Raw genomic sequence first — 27557 nt, forward strand, 5'->3', positions numbered from 1 at the left:
CATTTCTAAACTGGATCCTTCACTGATATGTGCAGGTCAATGGGGGAAAATGTGCTGTTGAATAGTTTGGGCAGGGGGAAGATCTTCAGCTGCAAGCTCTGCTTTTACTAAGAGGTGCACAAGGTCTCTGCAATACTGGAATGGAATTTTTGATGAAGTGCCTGGTGGCAAATTTGAAATACTAGCCTGGGGGCCCCGATGAGACATAATTCATTCCAATAGCTAGAACAAATCCAGCTTCTACATCCATTCCTCTAAAGTCATTATTGACCCAAGGGAAAATGCTAGCCTTAAGCAAGTTTTAATAAAGACTCTGGTGGAGTAGTTTCTGTAGCACTAAATGCGATAATGAGAAACAAGCCACTTAGCTGCAATAGACCCAGGACCTGTATATAACCCAAAAGCCAGTTTTCTAAGGTTCTTGGGATTCTTTCCAGAGATGAAACAGACATCCAAAAGAGATTTAATTACCTTGCTGGCTAATTTGTTACATAAAAATCAGTCAGGCTTAAATGGACCAATATTCTGCTTGTCTTATATGAGCATAATTTATTTTAATACTGTTTCTGTGAAGTAAAAATGTCCACAGAGTAATAAAGTCTGGGTTGAAAACTGAGGATTTTACTAAACCAATAAAAGTGTGAACATCTAAATCTGGTCTTAAACACTTCTATGCCTTGGAACTTTTTGCAGTTCATTTTAAGCAATAAGTTTCTATCTGTCTCTGATCATAAGAGTTAATACCAAATAGCATCACTGATGCTACAAACTGTGGTATTTGGAAAGTTTCTTACACGATTACTGGAAATGCTTTATGGAAGAAGTAAGTAAACAAAAGCAACAGCAACAACAGAACTGCAATGCAGCATGCATTCTTTTTAAGTTAGACCTGCATTTCATTAAAACAATAATTAAAATATTATTAACCGTTCCTCCCTCTGCCCCTTTTTAACCATCAACTGCAAAATAAAACCTTGGTAGACAGTGAAAGTGATTAGAAAATTAAACTACGGTTTTCATACAGAGAGTTAGAGAAAAGATCCTTTGTGTGACTGTTATGATCATTAGTCTCTATCCCAGGCAGAGCAATCACAACCTTTTGTGCCTGCTGATGTCTGGCATTCACTCACAGAGAGATGCCTTGTTTTACGGCTTCAAATTCTACACTCAAGTATGTTGTGAAAGTCAGCAGAGGAAAATGGAGAAACAGCCTCCTCTCTGCGGATGTTTTAATAATAAAATTGATGGGACAGAACTGAAGCACAAAGGGGAAAATGAGAAAATCCTCATCTCCAACTGTAAACCCATGGTCCTGCTCGAAGACAGTCCTCATCATCACTGCATTCATAAACAAATATCATTTAAGCTTTTAAAAAGTTTACTCTAGTATTTAGTGTGTATAGGGAAAGTAAATACTTTGACAGGAAGGCTGGGGTAGGGTGGGCTGTCTGGTTTAGTCAAGTCATCAGACTCCAAGCTAGCGTGTTGTATTTTCTGCCATTTGTTTCACATGAGAAGTAAAAATAGAATAGGTACTCAGCCTTTTTATGAAAACTCCTAAAATATTTTTAAAAGTTATGGAGGAATCAGTGTGTGCTTTATGATCCAGGAGAATTGGTGCTTATGGGCCTCTTTCCACCCCCACCCCGCTTTTTTTTTTCTTTTTTTTTTTTCTTTTTTTTTCCTTTTTGGTACTATTTGAGTTCAGATGCTGTGCAGTGATTTCAATAAAAGTAAAATTGAAACTCTTGGCCGTTTAGATAGATGAGACGCAGTGGCAGGGGGGGCACAGAGAATATTTCTAGTTTGAATGGAGATTAAATGTCAAGAAGACTGGAGTTGCCATCTACTGGAGTGTGCAAAGAATGACAACTGACATGTAAAAATTCGGCACTGAAGGCATTAGTCAATGTAACAGTTTAGATATATTGTGTAATGCTCCTAAATAAAAAATAATAAAGGAGACCTCCAAAGACAAAGAATTATTCTCCAGTTTTAGCTGCTGAACAAGTCAGGAGATGCATGAGGAAGCAGTGCTGAAACAATCTCATTTGCCTAAGTCTTTTATCCACGTTCAGCAAAAGATTATACTTATCGCTTCTCATCAGAGCACAGATAATTCCACTTTCCAGCTTCAAAAGCACAAAACAATGTTAGAATGTGAAACACAGAGAATGGTAAATTCTTCAAATAAGAGTATCTAATCAGAGCCACAATTTGAAATCACCACTTCTTTATACAAGAAAATATCACAGAATATCCTCAGTTGATGAAACAATGACAGACATAACGCCAATCTTCTTAGAGTTGCTTATCATCAGAGACAGATACTCAATATTCACTGTGCAGTTGCAATAATATGCACTAAGTTCACATGCAAGAAAAATAGTTTTTACTCTTCTGCTTGTAGATGATGTAAAGTAGTTTTCTACATATAACTCATGTAAAAAAAAAATACCCCTGTTATTTATATACGGAAATTCATAAAACAAATGTTTACAGCAGGACAGGTAGACAAAATAGATGTCTCTGTAACAGGGCAGAGAAGACAAGAAAGCAAACAAGTCCTTGAAGTGTTATGAATGAAATTGCACAAAATTAGCAGGAGACATGATGTCAATGACAATAACAGTCTGGAAATTCAGCACTTTTGTAGACACAAGCACAATGTGTCCCACCTCACAAGACCAAAACCTACGTAACACCAATTCACATGCACTGGGATGTTTTAAAAGCAGTTCTGTATTTTCTCAACTATAGTGAAGATGTTTATTAGTCTCTCATTAAACATTTTATACAAAGTGACAGGACAGAAGTCTCTGACATGTGAACTATGTTATTATGATTAATGGAGTTCATACATAAAGGGTTATTTCTCTCGAAAACATCAGATTGAATAATTACTGGAATTAATCCCAAAGGGCTTCAGAAAATTTTCTGCCCAGTTTCAAGTCACATTTTTATCACATTTTTCTTTTGACTAGAGGGCAATCTTTAATTGCAGCTTTAAGTAAAACAAGTACTGTAAGCAATTCATCAAACATTATGAAAACTGATGTATTTTTCTAACAGTCCTTGAAAGCAGCTAATTCACTTTTTATCATCGTCTCTAGGCAATATAGCAAAATCCAATCCATAAGCTGGTTCTGTTCTGCCTCTGAAACAAAAAAGCATCCTGTCCATATATTTTATGCATCAGGTTAGCTCTAGAATATCCTGGAATTGATATATTAGAATATTACTGGCAATATTATTAAGATAAGTAGGGAACAGATGATAGCATTATTTGGTCTCTTGGATTTCTGAAATCTAATCAGTATTTAATGGACACAACGGTGCCAGAAAATCCAGAAAGTCAAAGAACATATCTCAAAAGACTCAGCTGAATGTGCTTCAGGGAAGTTTCCCAAGGTCAGCATTACTTTGTGATGCTGCAGAAACATCCAGCAGGATCCATGATCCACCAGACTGAGGACCATGGAAAAGAAGCATCCATCAAAGGCATGGTGCTGTTTTATTTGTGTTTTTTTGTTTGTTTGTTTTTGTCTGTATGTGTTTCATTAAATGCAATGGAGTGATAACTGCTTTTGTAGCTGCTATCAATACTATATAATTGGACAGAAGGTAAAGAAGTAAGTACCATCCAATCTCATCTGCTACCTCCAGCCTTACAGAAGCTTTATCCCATTCCATCATCAAAGACTTCTGAAGCTCACTGCCTTCATGGTCCTCATGGCCAAGAAAACAGCTTGAAGGGGATTCTGCTGATCTCATGTCAGTGTGTGGTCCAAGCTCAGCTAACGAAACAGGCTGAAGAAAGACATGACCAAACCTCAGTTTTACAGGCTGCTTCTCTGGTACAACTGTAATTCACTTGTTCTTATCTAGCTATTATTGCCTTGAACAACCATGCTGTGTTGATTATTGTCACATTCATTAGCACATAGCAAAAACAGACTCCTGCTATGCTAGGTGTTATACAGGAAGAGACAAAGCTTTGAGATCGAGAGTTGGAAACAGAAAAAACAACACATTAGATGTAGGAAGAGTAAGGTCATAGAATAAGAAAAAAAATGCAATGCAAATAGAAGTAGCAGAGTGAGGATCAGGACACATAGTATAGCTTTCAGGATGGTATTTTTTTGAAAGCTCCCTACCTTCAAGTGCCTCTTACTGCTCAGCAACTGAATTCTAACATACTCTGAACGCTACCACAGCTCCCTTAACCACTTATAGTCCTCTGCTTGCTCTTTCCCTAAATGGCCCCACTTGAGCAGTGTGTGTGATGATGACAGAATATGTTCCAGGTGGATGAAGGACAATACTGGGACAAAAAACCTACATGGTTGGAGGGAGAAAGGGATTCACTGGGTACAACACTCTGTGGGAAGTGAACCCTCAGCCTGCATTCATAGACTATGCTGAAGAAGGACCTAACTCAAGGATCTCACATCATTCATTTGTCACATCTTTAGGATTGCTCTTTGCCATATTACTGATATAATCATGAGAGACAGTTACTCTTCCACAGACGTGTGCAACATGCAGCATCCAATTAAACACCTTTTGAAAAACAAAAATCTCTAAATAATAGGGAAAGATCTACAACATATCTTGAGCCACAGGCATTTCACAGATACTGACCTTTGATTTTGATTTAGAAGCTCTAACTAATAAAGCTTGGCACTACACCAAATCTGAAGAAAAAATCAAGCACTCTCTTGTCAAATTATAATTAATTTGCACTACAAAAAAAAGAGCAGAAGTAAGCCAAGTGTTCTTTAAAAATGGTCTCAGAAAAAGCACAGAAAAACATCCTATATCTTGAAAAACAGGCTGATCATTTCCTGTCTTTTTGAGCTGATTGTGTTTTTTCACTTGTTTACAACATACATTGAGTATTAAGGAACAATAAGTTCTTCATGTAACATGAATATTGAAGAATTAATATAACAGCAGTACAAGAAATCCACCATTTCCACTCTAAAAACATATGTAAAGTGTAGGTAATGTACGTCTTTGTTATTGTATATCTGTTCCTTATATGGTTTACATACTCCTTTTATAGCTTTTCAGATAAATTCAAGATCGTTAGGTGTGCTCATTAAGTTAAGTGTATCTTTCTATACATTTAGTGAGAGTAAAGGATCGGCACAAAGCTCTGATTACACTGTAATCAGTCTTAAGTATAGACAGGCAGACACACTGAAATGAAACTGAACCAGAGGCAGGAAGGCTCCATTAGAAGCCAGCCACTGGTTCTCAACGGATTGAATTAGCTGTTGAGCAAAGCTAGGTGTGTAAGATTACATATACACCACACATTTCGCACCTCCACCTTACGAATATGCTTGGTATTGCCTCATTATGTTTAAGTTGTTTATAAAACAGGTCAGGTTATCCTCTATTTTAAGAAGGCGTGACATTTCTTGTTATGTCTTTAAATATGTCCTTCTGAGACTCATGACCCATGATTATTACTCTTAGACATTACATCAGTTGCAAATAATACGTAATTAAGCAATAAATATTTCAGGTAGTCAACCAACCGTCTTGTTTAAGTTTGCAAAAATTACAATGACTCCTATGTGAAATGTGAATTTTCAACCTGTTCAATGCTTTGCGAATTCTGCGTAATGATTGAGATTCCCTCCAATATCCCAATAAAATGTAATACAAAACCAACAGCAATTTCAACATGTTTTAGCCTGAGTTTTCCCTTCAGATTATGGTTCTCATCAGAGCAGAAGGAGGGAAACATAAAAATACTGCCTTCTTTAGCTGCCAAGATATACCAACAAGCACATTGAGACTAACTGATAATAATACAGTCTGCCAAGGAGCCGACTGCCTGCTTGCTACAGGCACTCTGCTATAATCCTCGTGTATCTAGTGATAGGACTAGAGGGAATGGTTTCAAGCTGTGCCAAGGGAGATTCAGGCTGGATTTTAGGAAATACTACTTTTCTGAAAGAGTGGTCAGGCACTGGAATGGGCTGCCCAGTGAATCTGTGATTCTGTGAATCCAACATTTCTATGATTCCATATTTAGCTCATATTGTTCTGGTCTTAACGAACTTCAAGAGTCAGACCTAAGAACTTCCATGCAGCAGGATCCAAAAGTACAGTTTCCCAGTTTCCTCACAATGACTCCTTTGGAGTCTCTTAGAATGATACCCTCTGTGATGGAAGAAAACTGCCTTGGGGGTGTGGTATTAGAACTAGGTGATCATTGAGGTCCCTTCCAACTCAAGCCATTCTATGATTCTGTGATAGGATTCTATGACTCTAAAAGTCTTTATTTGATTCCTAAATACTATTTTAACAGTAGCTTCAGCACCAATCTACATTTGTTGTAGTAAGGTACCTACAGAGGCCAGCATAAGATTACTTATTTTTATGATTGTACATTAAAATACATGTGGAAAGAAGCAAAAGAAATGGATGAGGAACAAAAATTTGTCTACTACTGAAAAGAACAGATTTTCTGCTCTTGGAAAATTTTCCAAGAGCAGTTCACTCATTTGTAAAAAGACTTTCCAGGAGATTGCCAGGAACAGCTTTTAACTTGTTCATCCTAACTTTTAATAATTCATTTCAGAAATTCCTCTTGATTCTATTTCCAGCATCTTAAAAGTTTGAAAAGTGTTTACTGCCACCAAGGGTATGTCCTCGATAAAAATGGTGACCTGTTTTGCATCAGGATGCAATCTCCATGTAATACATATGACTTCAGGCTTGTTGATATGACTATATCTATGTTCCCAACTCAGACTTGTCATTTTCCTGAGTGACACAAGTCATTCCAGGGGAGCGGAATGTAGCATCAATCTAAGTCATGGGCACAAGATGGTTTCAAGCCGTAACTAACTTGGCTACTCTGGACATTTTTCATACTCCTACACAACTCTGCTTTCTGCCACTTTGTGTGTTTTCATAGCTGAAACATTATTCAACCTCTCTGAGGGTGGATGAATCTAACAATAAAATAACCAACCAAAACAAGGTGGTTTCCACAGTCATCTTGGGTTAGCTACATCCAAGTAAGAAAATAGAATTATTTCAGTGAAAATCAGTCTTGAAAAACAAATATGAAAGCAGCTAGCATCATAGCTTATTAAAAACAAACAAACAAACAAAAAACCTTACAGATGAACTAAGAAAAGTGGAAGAGGACAAAGCAGATACATTCATGTGTATGGATAAGCTGTGAACTTCTTTGTCCTTAAGCTAACTGGAAATCAATTGCATTTCATTCACTGGCACATCCAGAAATGCCTGGGAAGCTCCTGAAACAAACCTTTCTGGGGTGTCTAGCTTAACGTTTCAGATGGTGGAACTGATTTCCAATTAACTATGACTAACTAAAACCATCAGAAATGCTAATCATTGTTCTCTACAAACTCTTCCTCCTAAACTTCCCAGAACATTTTTGGAAGTATGAATTAGCAAGAGTTAATTGAAAACAAAGGTAAAATAATTCACTTCACATGTGAAATGAGTTTCAACTAGGTGGTAACCTGACTGCAGCACGAATCTTTGCTTGATGAGGATGCTAATATGATCTTCAAGAATATCATGACTAATGAAAAAGGGTAGTACTTTTTTTTGGTAACAACTCATTTTTTCCATTATACCTAGACATTCACAACCAATAACACTGCCCAATGCTTTGACATCACATTCAGAAATTCATAGGCAATTTTCACTGATACCTAAGAGAATCTGTAACTCTATGGCTTACTCAAGTATTCTACACATAATGAAAAGGTGAGAGAGGCTCTTCATCTTACCACTGATGTATTTTCCTGAGAATGAGCATTTCTGTACTTCATTGGCAATTCTACAGATAGGTCTCTTCCATGAGTGACTTTATAAAGCTATACGTGAATATCTGCTATTGAATATGGCTGATGATGATAACAGAGTGCTGTACTGAGAGATAAAAAGTGTTTATTGCATTGTCAAAAACAACAAGATGATTTGCATAAGAATATCCACTGTTTAAATGCGGTATCAAATCCAACGTGTCTGCTCTGCACTGCAAGAAATGAACAGCAGTTATGACTCTTTCTTTGGTATCGTAAGTGTCCAAGACTATTTTGGTCAAGAATTTGTCTAATACACTTAATTTTTACAATTCCTAAAAAAGACAAGTTATATAGGTGATGGACTTCTTATTACCTGAAACAATTCTACATAGAAGGGAGAGCTGACCAAATGCCAGGGATGGCCAGGATATGAACATAAGAGAAATAACAGCTTTGATTTGCTTTACTGGGAGTCACATCTCTTCCTTCTCTTTTCTGTTTTTAAATGTTTCCTTTATATGAAATACTATGGTTCAGTGCACCTGAAAATTAAAGACTACTTTGTAAGATCAAGCTTTGAGTCTGTCCATTCATGAAAGGAAATTAAAATCACCGCTAAAAGCTCCACTTTTTATTATACTGATAGAAACCACTCAGAAAATACCAGAAGGAAGAGGAATACTCATTACTACACATGTACAATAAAGAAGACGATTTATGGGTGGCAGTGGTGGTTAATACACTACAATGCGAACATATATATTTAGACATTAGGGTCAATATTCTGATTTTACTCACCCTGTTCCAGCCCTCTTAAACTTGGGATGACTCCAATAAATGGCTTCCCAGTAAAAATTTCTAAAACTTTAACTCGAGTTGCTCTTTTGTAACCTACTTTACATTGATTTAATCAATCTCTCTTAAGTACTTAGAAACTTAGTTTGTGCTTCTTAAGATTGGTTTATAATAGCACATTTAATAATGTTAATTTAAATCCACTAATTTATAGAGATTTGCCAGAGGCTTTGAAACTTCAGAAAATGTGTAAACTTGACAGTTTGGCTGTGATAACAGCTCAAACAGTGGAAATTAAGCCCTTTGTGTTACAATCAAGTTCAAAATGGATTCCCAGTTCCATAACAAGAAAAAGTACATTTCAAAAAGTTTAAAAAATATATAAGAAAACCAAATTTACAAAGGTATTTCAGGGCTAAGCTGAACATTCACCCATGTTTGTCTGTTCAGATTCCCATGCCCATGCACTTGGTCATCACTCTGCCTCAGCATCACAGCTCCCAACATACGCTGAGGTCTCTAGTTCAAAAACTATCTGGATTGTTTTCTACAGACACATTTTTGGACAAATAACAGCAAAGTCTTTCATGCAATATAGCTCTGACAGAGCTGTGAGGTTCTGCTTAGGGCCATTAATTCTGGGTTCCTAATTCTAGTTGTCAGCCTTCCAGCTAATTCTAGATAGGTTTTCTACTGTCTGTTCTAATTTCTACCACTGGTAACCAAATGATAATAGATTATATGCCAGCATGGCGATAGGCAGATTGGTTAGGACACAAAATGTATCCCAGGCGATTGCAAGAACCATCACAGAAAAAAGAATTCAGCTCTTCACAGTGATGTATCATGGAGTTTCATCTCTTAAAGTGAAATGCTTCATTTTATACGTAGTATTTAGATGGTAACTAAGAGATCATTATCGTCATCTGATTTGCAGAAAATGTCAGCTTTCCTTGAATACAGAATGGAAATTTTTAGGGCTAGTTTGGGAGTTCTATGCCCAAACTGTTAAATGGGAGAGGGAAGTAAGATCCACCTCAACAAGACTTATAGGGTTGCAGTTTTTAAGGGATACAACCTCTATGCTGTGAACCTTTGTTCGGTATTTATAAACTTAAAAATAGTCTTTTCTTTTTTCTCTTACTAATTGCATCAAAATATTTGGAAATGTAAGCTAGAATGCATTATTCTTGCACAGAGGTGTTTTTAATCACTTCTCCTGCTTTTATGTTCTTTCTTCCCGTTCTGTCATTGCTTTCCCTCCTGCTTCTGTGTGAGAAACAGAATTAAGGTGTACTGCAAACCAGTGGACACTTGCATAAACAGCCTGCTTTGAACAAGACAGCACGATCTTGGGAGAGGGACAACACATTTGGCTCTCTTGCCCTACTACAACATAAAAGAGGTTCATACAATATTAAAGCATCACATTTTTCTTTGAGACCCCTGAAATGTGAAAAGCAGAAGGATGTGAATGAATAAACCAGATTGGGAGCATTAAAGTGCATCGATTCCAGGGTTCTGAGACTGCAGACTGACTGGTTAACATTTGTCATTTATTTAAGAGTGGTTTGAGCAAATACATTTGTAATGAATCTCTTTCAGTGATTTTTTATGAACGAGAGACTAAGTTTACCAAGACTTCTGTAAAACAACTTCTACTGCATCAAATTACTGCATTCCTTGATCTAAACCAACACACACAGAGACAGCAGCCAGCCACGCTCACACACATGCAAAGCTCCAGCATTCCGTACCTCTGCAACAAATACTTCAAAAAAAGAAGACTTAAATATTAACATGGCTATGAAAAAGAAAGGAAATGTAACACTTTTGCCCTGCCTCCAGTACTTTGCAACCAATCTTGACTTCAGGAGAAAATCGGCACTATCTTCTGCATTACTTGTATTTCCGAGCGAAACTTCTTCACAGAGGATTCATACAGGATCGTGAGCTGTCAGCTCTGATCGCATTCATCAACACACAGCCTTTAGATTCTATTTCATAACAGGAAAAGAAGATGGCCAGCGTTTTCCTGACAGAAGTAAGTATTGTACGTTTTTCAGTTGGTAAAAATTGGAGTAGAGCTCATTGCCGACGCATTTCCCATTGATAATGAGGGCTGCAAATTACCAGGCAAAAATTATTTTGGTGCACGGAACAAAAAGCAGCACAATCTGCAGAACTTAGGAAGTGATTGGGTTTTCTACCCCTTCTTTGCATGCTGCTGACATGGTCAGAGTAACCTATATGCTGATCTGATTCCGAACGCATGGTATTCTTTATGCTGCAAGAATAATAGATAGTTTTGTGTGCCACAGCATACACTGCAGAAAAAAAAAAAAAAAAAAAAAAGCAAGCCTTTAGGAAAGGCATGTGCTGAACACACAGAGAATATGCAGGATGGAAAAAGACCAAATGTAATTAAAGCTTATAGGAAAGCAGACGTTCCTATTTGCAGAGCTCTGGCTGCATTTCTATGAGAAAGAATGCACAGAATTTCAAATCATCCTCTATTTAGACAATGTCAGAAGAAAAACACATTCCACCCTCCCAACCCCCCCACCCCCTCCCTTCAACCCCAAAGTCTCCGAAAAGCAAATATCCTCAGATTTACAGAGAAAAAGCAATCCGATGACACTGCTTTACATATTCCTTCCAAAACCAAGAAATCAAGTATCTCCCTGTCCCCGGCTAATGGCTTATACATTCAGATTTTAAACAAAAGCAAATAATAATAATAAAGAATCCTAATTCTCAAGCTTCCTACTTAGCACTGCCTCGCTGTTGATGATTTGTGCGGCTGTGTGTGCGTGCGTGTTTGAGAAATGGAGAGATAGGCTTAAAGTATTTTCCATTTCATCAAAGAGCATATATTACTTTCCCGGTTCGCTCCAGCGTTTGGTTTTATGCCCACCCCTTTTCCATCTGCCCATGTCTGAGATGCACAGTGCAGGCGTACAATCATGAGCAGCTTACGACACTCAGTGAACACTAGGTGCCTCTGCATGCTCTACCAACATACTGCTCGGCTGAAGGGAAAGGATTCTTGCTGTCTCTCTGCTCTAAGCATCACCTAACAAGCAAAGCGAACAAAGAATGGGAAATAAAGCTACCCTTAGCCGGTCAGTGAATGCATGGTAATCTCTCTATGGAGTAAAGGTTGTGCCGGTCAATGGTCGTTGCAAATGATGGACATTAAACAGATTGCCAAATCCTGTGGAGTCGTTAGTAAAGAGTTTGGAGTTTTTTTCACGCCACAGTGTTAACTGCAGAGAAAAGGACAGAGGGAGAAGGAGAAGATCAAGCTCATGCACATAGTTCTGAAACTTGCAGGTCCTAGGAGTCAGCTAAAAGCTAGCTGGACAAGCCTTGAGCTCTTTGAGCAGAAGCGAAGTGAGACATTGTGAGCTTGCCAGCCTTGCACAGCTCTGAAAGGGACCGAATTTGTAGCACAGAGGGGTCTTTTTTAGCTCTGCATATAATTAGTCCAAACACAAAGGAAGCAACTGAATGGAGGTTGTCACTCTCTGGAAAAGGGTGGGTAAGACACTTTTTAATTAAATTCTTTCATGAAGAAAGATTTTTTTTTCTTTGCTGCAGCCTTTAACATGAACAAAATCACTATCATTTTACCTTTGAATGTCTGTGAACTTTAATGCTGCGCAGCTCCTGCATGCTGTAAAGTGAAATATTTGGCTGTGTTTGTTCCGTTTGCTGTTTTGCTTTGGTCTGGGCATTTTTTTTTGTTGTTGTTGTTGTTTATTTTCTTTCTTGTTGCTATTTTTCCTCTTAAATAAAATATGATGTAGAATTTGAAAAGATTCAATGGACATTCTCGAGCATATTTGGAAATATTCTTGCTAATGGATTTCCTTCTTATCGGTCTCTGTTTAAACTGGCTGCTGAGGAAGCCCCCGGGGTTGATATTGTGTACGCTGGGTATCTTTTCTAAAATGCTTCCAGCCGTGAATAGTGGGTGTCCACAGCTATGTCGGTGTGAGGGCAGGCTTTTGTACTGTGAATCACTGAATCTCACAGAGATGCCTCGCAACCTGTCGGGCATGATGGGCTTGTCTCTGCGGTACAACAGCCTTTCAGAGCTGCATGACGGACAGTTCACAGGGTTAATGCAGCTCACGTGGCTCTATCTGGATCACAATCACATTTGCTCAGTGGAGGGGAATGCCTTTCAAAAATTGCGGCGAGTTAAGGAGCTCACCCTGAGTTCCAACAAAATCACCCAACTGCCCAACAACACGTTCCGACCCATGCCAAACTTGCGCAGTGTGGATTTATCGTACAACAACCTGCAGTCGCTGGAGCCCGACCTATTTCACGGGCTGAGAAAACTCACGACTTTGCACATGCGGTCAAACGCCATCAAGTTTGTGCCGGTGAGAATTTTTCAGGACTGTCGCAGCCTGAAGTTTCTAGACATAGGATACAATCAGTTAAAGAGCCTGGCTCGAAACTCTTTTGCGGGCTTGTTTAAGCTCACCGAGCTGCACCTCGAGCACAATGACTTGGTGAAGGTGAATTTAGCCCACTTCCCCAGGCTCATCTCCCTGCACTCACTCTGCTTGCGACGGAATAAAGTCACCATCGTCGTCAACACTTTGGACTGGATATGGCAACTGGAAAAACTGGATCTCTCTGGCAACGAAATCGAATACATCGAACCTCATGTCTTCGAAAGCGTGCCTCACCTCAAGTCCCTGCAGCTGGACTCCAACCGGCTGACCTACATCGACTCGCGCATCCTGGACTCCTGGAAGTCTCTCACGAGCATCAGCCTGTCTGCCAACACCTGGGACTGTGGCCGCAACGTCTGTGCCCTGGCCTCATGGCTGAGCAACTTCAAGGGCCGCTACGACAGCAACCTGCTCTGTGCTACACCCGAGTACGCGCAGGGCGAGGACGTTTTGGATGCAGTCTATGCTTTCCACCTGTGCGAGGACACGGTCGACCCCACCAGTGTCAACACCCTGTCCCCTGTGACCAACAACAGCGACCAAATGTTTGGCTACGGCTCGGCGGCCGCCACGGCCTATGTGCCAGAGGCCGATGAGGAGCCGACAACGTACGCCATCACCGTGACACTGCCCGGCGAAGGCGCGGAAAACGCCGTGCAGATTCACAAGGTGGTGACGGGGACCATGGCACTGATTTTTAGCTTCCTCATCGTGGTTTTAGTGTTGTACGTCTCTTGGAAATGCTTTCCAGCCAGCATAAGGCAGCTAAGACAGTGCTTTGTAACACAGCGCAGGAAGCAGAAGCAGAAACAGACCATGCATCAAATGGCTGCCATGTCAGCCCAGGAGTATTATGTTGATTACAAACCCAACCACATCGAGGGAGCCCTGGTGATCATTAATGAGTACGGATCTTGCTCCTGTCACCAGCAGCCAGCGAGGGAGTGCGAGGTGTGATTTGCCTTGGGGATTTACACAGTGTGCAACCAAATAGCAGCGCGCAGACAGGGAGCAGAGTGGGGGGTTTGTGGGGCTTTGCTGAGGATTTCGCGGGCACTCCTCTGCTGAAATCACAGGAGGAGCTGCCGGCAGAACTTGATATTTTAGCTTTATCATGTCTTAAAATCTTCAGGACAGCCAATCTTAAGATTTCCTATGCTAATACTCCCTTTGAAGATCTGTCAATATTCAGGAAACTGAGAGTGTAAAAAAGGTACTGATTATTGATCTTTTGTAAACTAAGGAAAATGTTTAAAATAAAAAAAAATAGCATTTACAGTTTTTACAGACTGGTGTATATTACCTGAATTGTTCCCTGTATACAAAACGCAACAGTTTAACCTTTTTTTCTCTTCATGCCGAGTGTTGAACCAAAAGCCTGGGAGCAAAGAAGCCACGTAAAATAGGCTGATAAAAATTAACCCAATGGCTTCCTGTTGTAATTAGTGCACATTCACTTCCATCATTTTACTGGTGATATGAAGCACGACACCAGAATTCTATTTGTGTTCCTGCGCTACCTGTAACTGGATGTTAATGCAGCCAGTGCACTCCAGAGGGGCTGAAGTTCTGCCCATGCCCCAGGACTGGGTGTCAAAGGGGCTTTCAAGCACAGCTCACCTGTACGTTGCTGTAAGAGCCATAAAAACTGCATCGTAACCCCTAGAAGTAATTTTTCTAAAAATCAGATCATATTGCAAAGTCTTGTAAAGAAATGAACAAGTGAAATGCTGCTGAAAAAGTGCTAGTCATTGTCTTCTTTAAAACAAAAGTATGAGAAAACCCTAAGTGTAAGGGTTGCTAGCATTTCCCACTTCTATGCTTGCCCTGAGTTATGACCAGAGCAAAGAAACCTTTGCTTTATGCACTGTAGAACCACACTGAGAGGCGAGCAGGAGCAGTTTAGTGCTCACTAGTGCAACCTGTGTGGGTTTGGGGCTCTGAGTGGGACAGAACTACCCAAGCATACTTCTGGGTTCTCTGGCATATGCTAGCAAAGCACGCATTGTGCCCATCACTGCCCTCACCAAACGGAACAGCCTGAAACCCACACAGAGGCTGAAGGCATAGGAATCCTCCCTACCAATGACTGATCCATGGGATTTATGGGTATGATCAGTGATTTGATAATGTAGAATCACACCGCTGCTTTATTCTGATTGCCCTTAAATAAAGGCTTCCTTTCCTTGCATTTTGGATTTTTCATTCTAGTAACATGAACAACCTACTGCTTGATCTTTCAAACAACTCCCCTCATACTAATGAAGGTGAGGCAGTTTTATAACACCAGGCAGAGCATCTTGAATTTCTCTCCATATAGCATAACATGCTAATACAATGCTGCAGATAGAGAACCAGGAAACATTTTTTTATGCTTTGTACATATTTCCCTATCCCTAAAATGCAAGAGAGGAAAACTCCAGAAATCTAACAGAAATTTTAATGGAACATAGAGTTTTTTCATTTTTTTTTTTCTCTTTTTTTTAGTAGCATCCAAGTGCTATCTACTCTTAAAAGGATACAGCAGTCTTATAAAGAAGAGATTAGGCACAGCTTGTGTAATTTTTTACTGCATAGCAGCTTTTTAGCTGCTAATTTTAACCATAAAGAGTGAGCTTTATATTTTTCCTAACTGACACTACTTTTAAGGGTCAAAACTTATACCTTCCTCTACTTCGTATATACATCACTCTGTTTAATATTAAATATGAGATAGTCTTCTAGTAAAAAAAAAAAAAAGTATTTAAAATGACTAATGTTATCATAGTCTTCTAGTAAAAAAAAAAAAAAAGTATTTAAAATGACTAATGTTATCAATGGGATCAATGAGAATATGCATTGGGAGAGGATTCATCAGGGGAATTTTAATAAAAATAGACCTTTTAAATGAAAGCCACTGAAAAATTACCCCCAGGTTTGAAACCAGCTGTCAAACTGGCCCTTTATCCGCTTAAACAACTGTGCATTTCTGTTTCTTTGCCTCAAACACACAGGGGCCTTATCCATCCCCAAATTCTCAATATAGGAACTCTCAATAGAGGAACTTATGAGCAAAGGTACTGTAGGTAACACGAGAAATTATTTCATGCCATGCTGACTGAGACCAGAAATGTGTATTTTCCCCTTTAAATCCCTCTCCGAAATCAACTCAGATCTAAGGTTAACTTCAGACTACGTTATACATTCCTCAAATCAACATCCAGCACTGCAATCAGAAGGACTGATTACAGCTAAATGCCAGAAAGCTTCCAAATCCAACCAAGACATTGGAACATATTGTCTACATATGGTTAAAAAAAGAAAAGGAAAAAACAACAAACAAAATCTTTCTTTACATAGTGACCCCCTGTTACTCAAAGGAAATGTATTAGTGCTGTCATGTTTTTGACCCTGTAAATCTGATGCAAATCTGATACTGACAAACAATTATCCTGTGCTTGTATTTCTATGTATTTTTCAGCATAGCTGTGAGTTGTATTTTAAGCACTCTCCCCTGGAATGATTCCTGTTGTTTATTGGTGTTAGCAACCTCAAGCAAAGTTTGCAAGATGTGAGCAATTCCACCTTTGCAATTTATTCACCCCGTGCTTCATGCTCGAGTGACAGCTTGAGTAAATTGAACAGAACATTTGGCTTTCAAGGGGCTTGATTCCAGAAGTGAGGGCAAATTTCAGTATTGCCTGTTGCCATTTCTCCTGGAGGGAGGTAATGACCACCAATGGTTTGCCACCCCAGCAGGATGATGGATGAACCCTCCATGTAGAGGATAGCACTTTATTAAACTGTCAAAAATGAGCTGTTTCACAATCTTCATGCAAAAATCTTTTATAACGGTAATGTCTTCTAGAGACAGCCTCCTGATGATCTCCAGATATCTGGATACTCATCTGCTGGTGCAAAGAAGACTGCCACCTGCTCCATGGCACAGAGGTGCTCCGTTGCCTGCCCACATTTATTCTAAAAGTTGATGTGATAAAAACATGGATAATATAAAGGACGCAAGGATTTCATTTCAATTCAGCTCTTACAAACCCATTTATTCATCCTGCAACTGGCTGCTTGCATTGGTATATATGAGAAGTCTTCTATTTGTAACGTATTTATGGCAACTGCAGGAATACATTTTCCCCTCACTATTCCTTTCAGATTTCATGTTTACCAGCTGTCCAGACATATGTCATTTCCTCTCTCTTGATCCCCTTACTGTGGCTCACTCTATGGCTCCAAAAAAAAAAAAAAAAGGAAAAAAAGGAAGAAGAAAGGGAAAAAAAAAAAAGAAAGTACTTTTGGTGTTAGCTGTGACAGTTTGTTGTTCAGATTATTGGGAAATATCAAAGGAAATAAAATATTTTAAATAGCCCCCTTTGAATGTTCCACTTAACATGACTAATCTGCCTTTTATAATTAGGTAATTAACTTTTTTTTTTTTTTAGTGTTCTTAACATACAAGACAGGGTGAAAGGCATGAGAAAGAGCCATCGTTTTTGAGGATGGTTAACACTATCAGTGTTATAGATCTCTAATATGCAATCTCTTGCTGCTAACATCAATACACACTCACAGTGCACCCAGTGATGAAGGAACTGTTGCTGTGTATGCTATGAATGTATATAAGGGATAATTTATTTTCTTTTCTGTCTTTTTTCCTTTTGTTCTGTACTAAAGAAAAAAAAAAAAAAGAAAGTGATATGAAACCACAGAATCAATGCTAATGTATCACATTCTGCTTCTGGCCTGAATATATAAAAATACAAAGAAATTCTGTGTTAAAGCAGCAAATTCCCTCCTTTACCATGCTGTCTGAGTACTGCAGGGGGCTAGTGAAAATGCAGCTCCATGCTTGGGTATTAACTGCCTTGCACATGGGTGCAGAAATCATTACTGATACCTAAGGATATTTTTGTATTCTGTAGTACATGCTCTGTGATTCTATGGCAAAGGTGTTGAGAGGTACTTGAAGTGCACCTAGTTGGTTGTTTTCTTTGGCTCCAGTAAAAAGCCCCTCATTTGCTTTTGAAATGGACTAAATTTGTTTCTTGAACATGTCTGGCTCTGCATTAATAGCGAAAGGATGCTCTGAATATCCCTTCCCTCCAGCTTCTCCAGTGGTATTCAGAATGGCAAATAAGTATTAATAAGGAAGCTTATTAGTAGTGCTATGATGATAATAATAATTAAAGAAATGATGAGGTGACAAAAAATGAGGCAAAGGACTGGAGAACTGAAAAGGAAATGAAGCTGTGGTTTGGCTTCGTCTGCCTTTTCGTTTGAAAGATGGTAAATCTAAAGGACCAGCACAGATGAAAACCAAGACCGAATGTGGGTGAAGAAAGCAGTTTTAAAATCTGTGCAAGCAGGGATGAAACAGCTCCTGGAGAGGAAGGCACCACAGCAAACAGCTCCGTCGAACAAGAAAGAGAAAAGGAAGGGGCAAGGGCACAGATGAAAGGGAAGATGAAACCTGGTGAGAAGGCGAGGGGACTGCCACACACGCCAGGTAAATGAGATTTCTCAGTGCCTTCACCTCCCACATGGCAAGGGCAAACAGCAGTGGTTTGAAGAAGACACCCAGCCCCTCTCTCTCTTTCTGTCTTCTCAAAAATACACGTTTTGACGTGGGTTAGCGGGCATAGTGAGGATGGGTTGATGGTTGGACTTGATCTTAGAGGTCTTTTCCAACCTTAATGACACTATGATTCTATGTGTGTTCACTTTTCTGCTGCCTATTCCACTACTTTTGCTGGTTGGTCTTCCTGTCTACCCTCAGCACAGCTCACCATACACCTTCTAGAAAATAAGGCTTTTATAACCAACTTATCTCATTTTTTTTCCATCCTTTAAGAAACATTCATTTACAGAGAAGGGGATGGTGAGCTTCAGCAGATTCTGCTGCTGAAATACATCCATGCTCGTTCTCCCTCATATTCAGCCTCTGTATTCATGGCTATTAAGACAAAACATATCTGAGGTATTTTTGCTGGTTCCAATTTATCTTCACGCACGGAGGTTACACTTTTCCTTGACCTCCTCGACCCATTCTAATATTAACAAATTGAGAATTTATATGGGTTTCTTTCCAAACACGAAGTTGATTAGGAATTTAGGAAACATTGGTGATTTAGAGATTAACCTTTTTACAGAATTACTGACATAAACCAGAGCCTATTACGCTATTAGAATCTACGTAAAAGAAAGCCAACTGAAAAGCATATTTAGAGCCACGTAAAAGACCTTCCATCCACCAGTTTACTTCTTTTTTACAGCAGAGAAATCTGATGAAAGGAAAGGAGTGAGCGCAATCCACCTCTAAAGTTATCTAGAGGGAAGCAGGGCTATAAAAATATTACAGAAACCAAGCAACAATCTTCTGCTGGCATGACAGAGCCTGTAATCGGGTGGGTGGCTGTGAAGAGCCAAGCTGAATGCTGCAGAGCACTGTAATTTTATTGCAGTGTGGCTGCTTTAAAGCAAACCCATTTGCAATGAAATCTGTACTTCCGTGAGAACATGGCAATTGTTTTTGTTATAAAGATAACGTCACTTGTTGGCATTCAGAAGCAATTATTCAGCCTTTAAGCCAATTACTGCTCCAACTCACCCTTGCTGGTGTGACAGTTGGTTGAGAGAGGCAAACGTAGCAGGCTGCGGTGGCTAAAGAACAGCATTGTGTGTGCCTGTGCTTGGCAAACAGCACATAATATGCTGCTAAGGCACTTCTTATTTTAAACCATTTTGCTGCTCTCGTGTTCTTCACATCCTCACGCAGTAACTACAGCCAGAGATGTCCTTCAGCATGGGTGCTATGGGAACCCGACCGATCCCGTGCCGTGACTGAGCTAACAATGCCTACACCCGAGATTTCAAAGGTAATAGGTGAGTATAAAAATCGACTTCATCACAGAATTACCATTTTGAGCACAGCAGATTTATCTGATTGGCATGCTTGGAAACTAAGCTCATCCCCTGCAAAATTTGTTCTGGCCTTTTTTTTTCAGACGCACTCTTGTCCTAATTGCAAACCAGAGCACGGCGCCAGAGAGAGGACTTAAAATTGTATTTTCAGTAAAATCTGAGATTTAAAAAAAAAAAAATAAATGCATGGACATATCAAACTGATTAAAAGGGCTTATCCAATGAAGGTGATGCAGCTTATATATAATAAATCTCAGTAAAGCAGCACACCTCTGTACCCTAGTGGTTACAAAGAGGTATGAGCAAGCATCCTAATAGCTGAGGGACTCAGCACAAAAACAGATTGCTGAATATCCTTTAAAATATATTAATTCCCTCTAATTTTTTTTTTATCCTAGCTTAACCATTCTCCCATTTTCCATTCCCAGAATTTCATAGGCAGAGTGAATCAAAAGTTGGTGGGAGGGACGCCCTGAAAATCCCAAACTAAACTGCAAGAACAGCCCACAGCTGCAGAATTCCAGAGATTCGGATTCCTTTATCAGCTGCCAGCCTTGTGAAACGCATCTGCAATCAAACCTGTTTGCAAGCTGAGAGCAAATCATGCTCCTGGGAGTAAACCCAAACCTGCCTCTAACCCAATGCCTCTGCTGACAATTTGGCTTGCCAAGAGGTCTGGTGGTAAATACTTAAAAAAAAAAAATAAATAAATTCATAATAATAAGATAAACAACCTTGGGAGTTTTTGCCCCTTTTTTTTCAAACTTTGCTCCATCCTAAAATTCATATTGACAAAGAACCGATTCTCCAATCCAGATTATTTCCCAAAGCAATTTTCCGACAGCTAACAGAAATTTGTGGCTGCTGCTTGAAAGTTTGCAATCTTCATACTAAAGAGGCAACCACACGTCAAATGTTTACCTTTGTTTCATGTAAATGTCACTCCATGTTGGACATTCAGTATTTCTCTGCCTGCATATGCAACTCCCTTCATCTTCACACCCACTGCTGCCATCAGTGGAATTCCCCAAACAACTGCTTGTGATGAATTTAACATCTAATTGCTGTAAACTAATAAAGTGATTGTGAGTCCTATGGTCCTAACCATAAAGAAATGATAGAGACAATAAATGAGTAGAAGAAATGCATCAGAAGTTTGCACTGGGGAAGGAAAAGAGGAACCCACTAAACCAAAAGACACTGCATATGGTGAGGCTTAGGGCTCCGGAAAGTGAAGGGCACTGAGCATCAGCTGCAGAAAGGTGAATTACACAAGACATAAGAAAACTGTGCTAAAAGAAAAGGGGACAGGTGCCCACAGTAGGTGAATCAGGAAGAGAATGAGGTTATAACCAACATAGGAAACACTCGTCAGGGGATAGCAAATACCTGTGGCAATATTAAATAACATACTGAGAACAAACAAACAGCAATCCATGAAGTCCAATTAAACAAGGTCCTGAGCTTATTTCCCTACTGCTGTGTTTTTGTGCTTTAGTGGTGGCGGTGGTGGTGGTTTTTTGGTGGTTATATTTTTAAAAATCTATTTGTTATCTGTTATCTTTATCAGTGACATCTTTATCAATGACATAGGATTATCAATGACAGTAGGATCAAGTGTACCCTTAGAAAGTTTGCAGATGACACCAAGATAACTGCCGCAGTTTACATCAAAAAAGGAAAGGATGCCATCCAGAGGGACTCGATAGGTTTGAAAAGCAGGCCCATGTGAACTAAATGAGGTTTAATATGGACAAGAAGGGAAATTTAGGTTAGATGTTAGGAAGAAATTATTTACTGAGAGGGTGATAAGACAAAGGCACAAGCTGCCCAGAGAGTCACAGAATAACCAAGGTTGGAAAATACCTCCAACATCATTCAGACCAACTGTCCACCTACTACTAATATTTCCCTACTAAACAATGTCCCTTAGTACAACATCCAAACATGTCTTGAAGAAGAAGCTGTGGATGTCCCATGCTTGGAGTTACGGGGCCCTGGGCAGCCTGATCTGGTGGGTGGCAACCAGCCCATGGCAAAGAATGGGGCTGCATGGGCTTTAAGATCCCTTTAAATCTAAGCCATTCTACGATTCTATGGCTATGCACAAAACTGGACCTTTGATTTTTGCTTCATGTATAAATATGCCAAATCAATAGTTGTACTTCTTTGATGGGCAGCATGTGCAGGTTCTATTTTTACTATATTTACTATAATTCTATTCTGTTGGTTTTATGCATATAGTTCCCTGATTCCAGCAACTGTTGGGGATTACACAGTTATTCTACGTAGCAGGAAAAAAAACTTCCCAAAAATGTCCCCCTAAGTTGTTTTTTGAAGTCACATTTCATGTCTTTCATAATAAAGGGAGATGAAAAGTTCCCTGTTTTTTTTCTCTAGATATGTTTTCCTGTTATGAAACACAACCTAGCCCCAATCTGTCATTTTTCATTAGCAAAGGAGTCAAGTTATGGCTGTTAATGACAACTCTTAATGAGAATTTGATAAATAAGTTCTGGAAAATCAAACTTGAAACAAACACTAAAATCTAAGTCAAACCTATTGTTTTCAAGTAAGTGAGATTTTAGTAAATGGGAAATAAAACTTACAGCTTTTAAAGAAACAAACTAGTGCATTTAAATTGGCAAATCATTAGGACAAAATGTTATTAACCAAGATTAAAAACAACAACAACAAAAACCAAAACAACAAAAAAGAAAGTGCAAAAATAAAGTGGAGGAGCTGCTAAATATGCAGATTTCTAGTAAGTGTAGCTGTTGCACCAAATACTTACCCTATCTTGAACCTGAATAGAGATTATCCTAATGGACTGATAAATCTTAAGCAGTAGCTTTTACATTAGTTTAAAGATCTGTTAAGGTCTGTAATATCATACAAAAGGGATAAATTGACTGGGCTTTTGTGGAGTAAGGGCAAGCTTCTTTATTATCCATTATTTCTTGCATTCCTTAACTTTGAACTGCCTTAAGTGACATAAAAGCAGAAAATTTTCTATCTATCTGGATGTCCAAAGATCTTTTTAACAAGCTCATCTGAAAGATACTTAGGCTCCAGTAAGCAAGACAAGATCCACAATCATAGAAAAATACCTAGGCACCCAAAGCTACAGTGACTTTTTACTCAATACAGCAAAACAGGGAGTGCAGCATGCTCCCAAGGCCAGGGCTGCTGAATCATCCTGGCAACAATCAGGAAATATTTGACAATGCTTTTCAAATGACAGATTACTTATGCTGCAAAAAGTAATGAAAATCAGGAAGATGTGCAGACGGACTTCCAAAACCTGAAGATTGCATAAGATTTGATGGATGAAATTCTCAATTGTCAAATACAAAAGACGCAATAGAAGGAAAGCTGTTCATGCATGCCTTGAAAATGTAAGTTATACGCAATAATTAAACAACTATTATTCTGGATATTGTATTTAAAATCTCTGCTCAGTGTGTGGAGATTAAAAAAAAAAAAAAGGAGAAAAAAAGAAAGGTTAAATAATATCTGAAATGTATGCATAAATGAACAGCACTTCAGAAATTAAATAGATTGATATTACTCTGCCTTCTGTTAGAAAATCGTCTCTAACTCTGTTAAGCATAAGCTATGAAAGGCTATAAGTGGGTGATAAAGATAAGCTGCTGACAAGTAAAAGGAAGAAAGATTTGGGGAAGTTTTTGTAAAAGGAGATGTGCAAAGAACCTGGGCATTCGGCTAAAGCACAACAGCAAAACGTGTATCCATTCCCCCTCTAGTGGCCAGTCTACACAGGGTTACTGCAGAAAAGGCAATACACTGGTAACTGATTTCAAAGCAAACACATACCTGCTCTTTTTCCACTCACAACGTTATGCGACTTCAAATTATATTACTGTTATTGTGCTACTCCTCATTAAACTGCCTGCTGTATTCTTTCCTTGTTGCTTGTCATTAGTCAGAGCCAAAGCTAGTTTACAGCAGAAGTAAGATTTTGTGATATGCTCTAACCTCCAAGAGAAGGATATGGAGTGTGATAGAGGCCTGTGTACACTTTAGCAACAGAAATATTCATAAAGTAAAGAAAAATAAGCTTTGGAACTCCTTGTACAAGACACCTACAAAAAATAGGCATTAAAAAAGGAACAGCTGTATAGAATTGGGAACAGGGAACTAATTGAGTCCATCTACCTTTAAAATCTTTTGGATTAAAAAAGGTGCTCGTTTAGGAACAGTGGCTGGGATGAGACACACTGTGGGGTGGACATGGCCTTTTTTAGTTCCCAGCCAAGGCCATATGCATGTGGAGAAGTTGAGGCTGGAGGAGACTCACCCAACCCCACGTTTGCAATACACGCAGGTTGTCCTTGCTCTGATAGCACTTCCTCTATCTTCTATAGGACATCATTTAAAATCATTTTAAAAAAAAGAGACATTTTTACCCATTTCTCTGTATAACACAGTGTAACAGGCCATGTTTTGTTTCCATCTTTTAGCAGTCCTACCCAAGCACTTCTGTGGACCAAAGGAGATGCTAAGCTGGATGAACAAAGAGGGGCTGCTGAGGAATGAAAAGGAGCTGTGCTCTGATTCTTGAAGAGATAATGCCAAACTGCTCATTGGGACTATTTGTGTTTCTTTTTTAATTTCCTCTTTCACAAAAAATAAGACAGGAGAAATCTGGTGGCTTGGAGCAGAAATGAACACTATTTGGTTGCATTCTCAGGGAGCCTGCTATGTCCTCAAGCTAATAATCTCTATATAAAGGTTGTGGTTCATTGGAAAGGCAAGAAATACCATAGGATTATGTTTTTCTCTTGTAAAATCTTTCTACCACTTAAGTTTCTCAACCTCTGCTTCAAACATCATCCTTAGGAGTGTTTGTTGCTGTTGTTGTTGTTGTTTCTTCCCAATATATATTAATTAGTATATGGGACAGACAGACAAATTAAGTAACCCTTTCTACAAATGATTTGTGAAGAAATTACCCAAGAACATGTTTCCGTTTAAAGCTCACAACAGACCAATCACACTTGTAAATAATTGAATAAATAAATCAACACTGTATGTTATTTCACTGCTTTTTTATGGGTTGTTCTGAAATTACCAATTAACCATTGTAGGCTGTGCCTTTCTGTATCTTACAGTGGCTTTTGGTGAAGACCAAATTCTAGTTTAGATGGAGCTCACAGCTGGCATTTTCATGTTAATTTGAATATGTTGTTACTAATTTGTTCAACTGAAACTAAGGAATGACACAATAAACAAGGCACAGTTTGACTTCTCACATTTTAAATGAAAAAACAAAAAACAAAAAAACCATTTCCAAAGTGTCTTAATAATTTTACCTAATTAAAAATATATAGAAAACAGATTATTCAAATGATCTGTACATAGTAACGTGAGCAATTTGCTCTTCCAGCATAAGATGAATTCATTACTATCCACAGTCAGAGCAAATCTGATGGTGTATCCTTTAGTGATGCAACTTCTGACACACGTTGTATTTTAATATTCACTGTCAAGACAGTTTCAAGGTTAAGAATATAAGGAACTTTGCAGACAGTAAAAAATAGACAAAATGCAGTTGAATACCACTAGGATGGGCATAGGGTGGGAGTAAAAGCACACAGAGAAATCTAAAGACAATCTGCCAAATGTGGGAAGAATGCATCCACACTGACCCACCAAGGACATCTACTTTTCCACCAACACTTACAGAGAGGCATGTTACAGAAAGTGAGGCATAATTAATCGCAAGTGAATGGCTTGGAGCAGTTGGTTGAGCACATCATATTAGGTGGGTACTTTTTACCTATTATTTACTGTAATAATACGCCTATTCATAAACAAATTTTCCCAGATTTCTTGTCACAACAGACAAAAGGCAATCCTTGACCTTTAGCTAATGAGCCATACATTCCTACAGATTTAAGAAATAGGGGTCCTTCAGAATGACATCCTGATGCATGCTGTGATTTACTTTGAATGACATTACCGGAGTAAATTAAATGCCAGGTTCCAGACTAACTCATAGGTTTTTAATTAATAACATGAGCAATTCTTTTTGCATTACAGATAACACATTTTACAAACTACCAGAAGCGTTTTTATTACTAAACTTATCTCAAAGGCTCTCTCCTAGTGTCTGCCGCAATAAAATAAAATAAAATCAATCATAATTGCAATGGCAGATCATTTTTCCCTTCATGAAAATTAAATATTAAAAGCCATTTAATTAAATGGAACGATAAATGAATCACTTTAAGAATTCAAACGAAGGATGCTCTCCCCAGGTGCTGAAATGTGGCATAGGAATGTTTTGCCACAGGGAAACAATCCTGAACAAAGTAAGCTATTCTGAGCAGGCATTTGTAAACAAACTCCTCTGTGACAAGGTCATCTCTTGATAATTTCAGTTACAAACTTTTACCTTTGTCTGTCTGTTACACACAGAATGACAGCACAATCTTCAGGCAGGCCACATGTTCTGAACAGTAGAACTACAATTCTGTTTGATATTCTCACTTATTTTAGTAAAAAAAAAAAAACAACAAAAAAGGAGCAAGTTTTGTGAGAACTACCTGCTTCAAGTGTGCCTAACAAACACCATTCTGTTTACATCATTCAATCAGCTTTGCCTCAGCTGCAGCTTTAAAATACATAAGGTATGCATGTTTTCCTTGCGAACTCTGCAAGACGTTCGACTCTACTTAGAGAACTGTTTCCAATCAGCAAAAAACACTGGGAAAAAAATTACTATTATTTTTAAATACTCTTTTTTTTTTAATCCTACTTCATAGGTTTTATCTAAACTGGAGCTATCTGTGTATTAGTCTGCCTTTCCCCTTGATGAGTTAAAGGAAGAAAGTTCCTTTATATTTCTAAAGTAATTTGTTAAGTATTTTATGACTGTATTCTATTTCCAGACGATTAAAGAAGAAATTTCACTGCCAAAAGAGAAAGAAAATAGATTTGCAGATGTAGCAATCTTGTAAAACCCAGAATTCTGGAAAAAAATTTTCACACTATCATCAAGAAAAAGAATAATTCCCAAAACTGTCGCAAGTCTCTTCCTACAGAGATTAAAAGGACAATGATACAACTCCTACGTGACTGTTTTCAACTGCCTGTAACAACAGACCAGTTTCAGTTCCACTCATTTGACTGTATTTAGGATTATTTCATGCCTGTCTCTTGATTCCTGTATTTGTTGATGCTAGGCATTTCTTTTTCAAGGTGAATACAAGATTTTTACTTAGAGCTGTGAGAAAAAGAACAGGTCCATCACTACAAAGTAAAGCATCAATTGGGATTAAAACTGTAGAAATCATTTTTTGAAACTCTTGCCAACTACATAATGATGCCCAAACTGACTTTGTGCCAGGTGGCTTTGGCTAACAGATGGAATGGTGCATTTTTTTTCAGTCTTCATAAACCAAGCTCCATTCCAAATATTGTGAGACAGAAGTATCTAAATTAATGATTGACAGTTACATATGCCTAATAATTAATTAAACCGTAACTACAAATTGCATTGGGTCCTTGGAACACTTAAGAGAAAAGAAAACGTATG

At 38.6% G+C, this 27557-nt stretch overlaps 2 protein-coding genes across 14 annotated transcripts in view; one reads left to right on the forward strand and one right to left on the reverse strand.

The window, feature by feature from the left end:
• CTNNA2 (catenin alpha 2) overlaps positions 1–27557 on the reverse strand; it is a 456804-nt gene that overhangs the window by 130685 nt on the left and 298562 nt on the right. The gene's annotated exons all lie outside the window — the stretch shown is intronic.
• Positions 11399–25649, forward strand: LRRTM1 (leucine rich repeat transmembrane neuronal 1). 6 transcript variants are annotated; one of them, XM_048942178.1, is made up of 5 exons: positions 11399–15820; positions 15874–18578; positions 19848–19954; positions 20422–20666; positions 24478–25649. In XM_048942178.1, the coding sequence occupies exon 1, from the start codon at positions 12473–12475 to the stop codon at positions 14036–14038; it is 1566 nt and encodes a 521-aa protein (XP_048798135.1). In that variant the 5' UTR covers positions 11399–12472; the 3' UTR covers positions 14039–15820; positions 15874–18578; positions 19848–19954; positions 20422–20666; positions 24478–25649. The 6 variants fall into 6 exon arrangements, with proteins under 6 accessions (XP_048798135.1, XP_048798132.1, XP_048798131.1 ...); XM_048942175.1 differs by having other exon boundaries at positions 15874–19954; positions 20422–20674; XM_048942174.1 differs by having other exon boundaries at positions 15874–19954.

Source organism: Lagopus muta, chromosome 4 (genome assembly GCF_023343835.1).
Source record: "Lagopus muta isolate bLagMut1 chromosome 4, bLagMut1 primary, whole genome shotgun sequence".
Lineage (NCBI taxonomy): Eukaryota > Metazoa > Chordata > Aves > Galliformes > Phasianidae > Lagopus > Lagopus muta.

What these genes read in the sequence shown, in the direction of transcription:
- LRRTM1 (XM_048942175.1), top strand. Translation starts at nt 12,473, where the DNA reads ATGGATTTCCTTCTTATCGGTCTCTGTTTAAACTGGCTGCTGAGGAAG.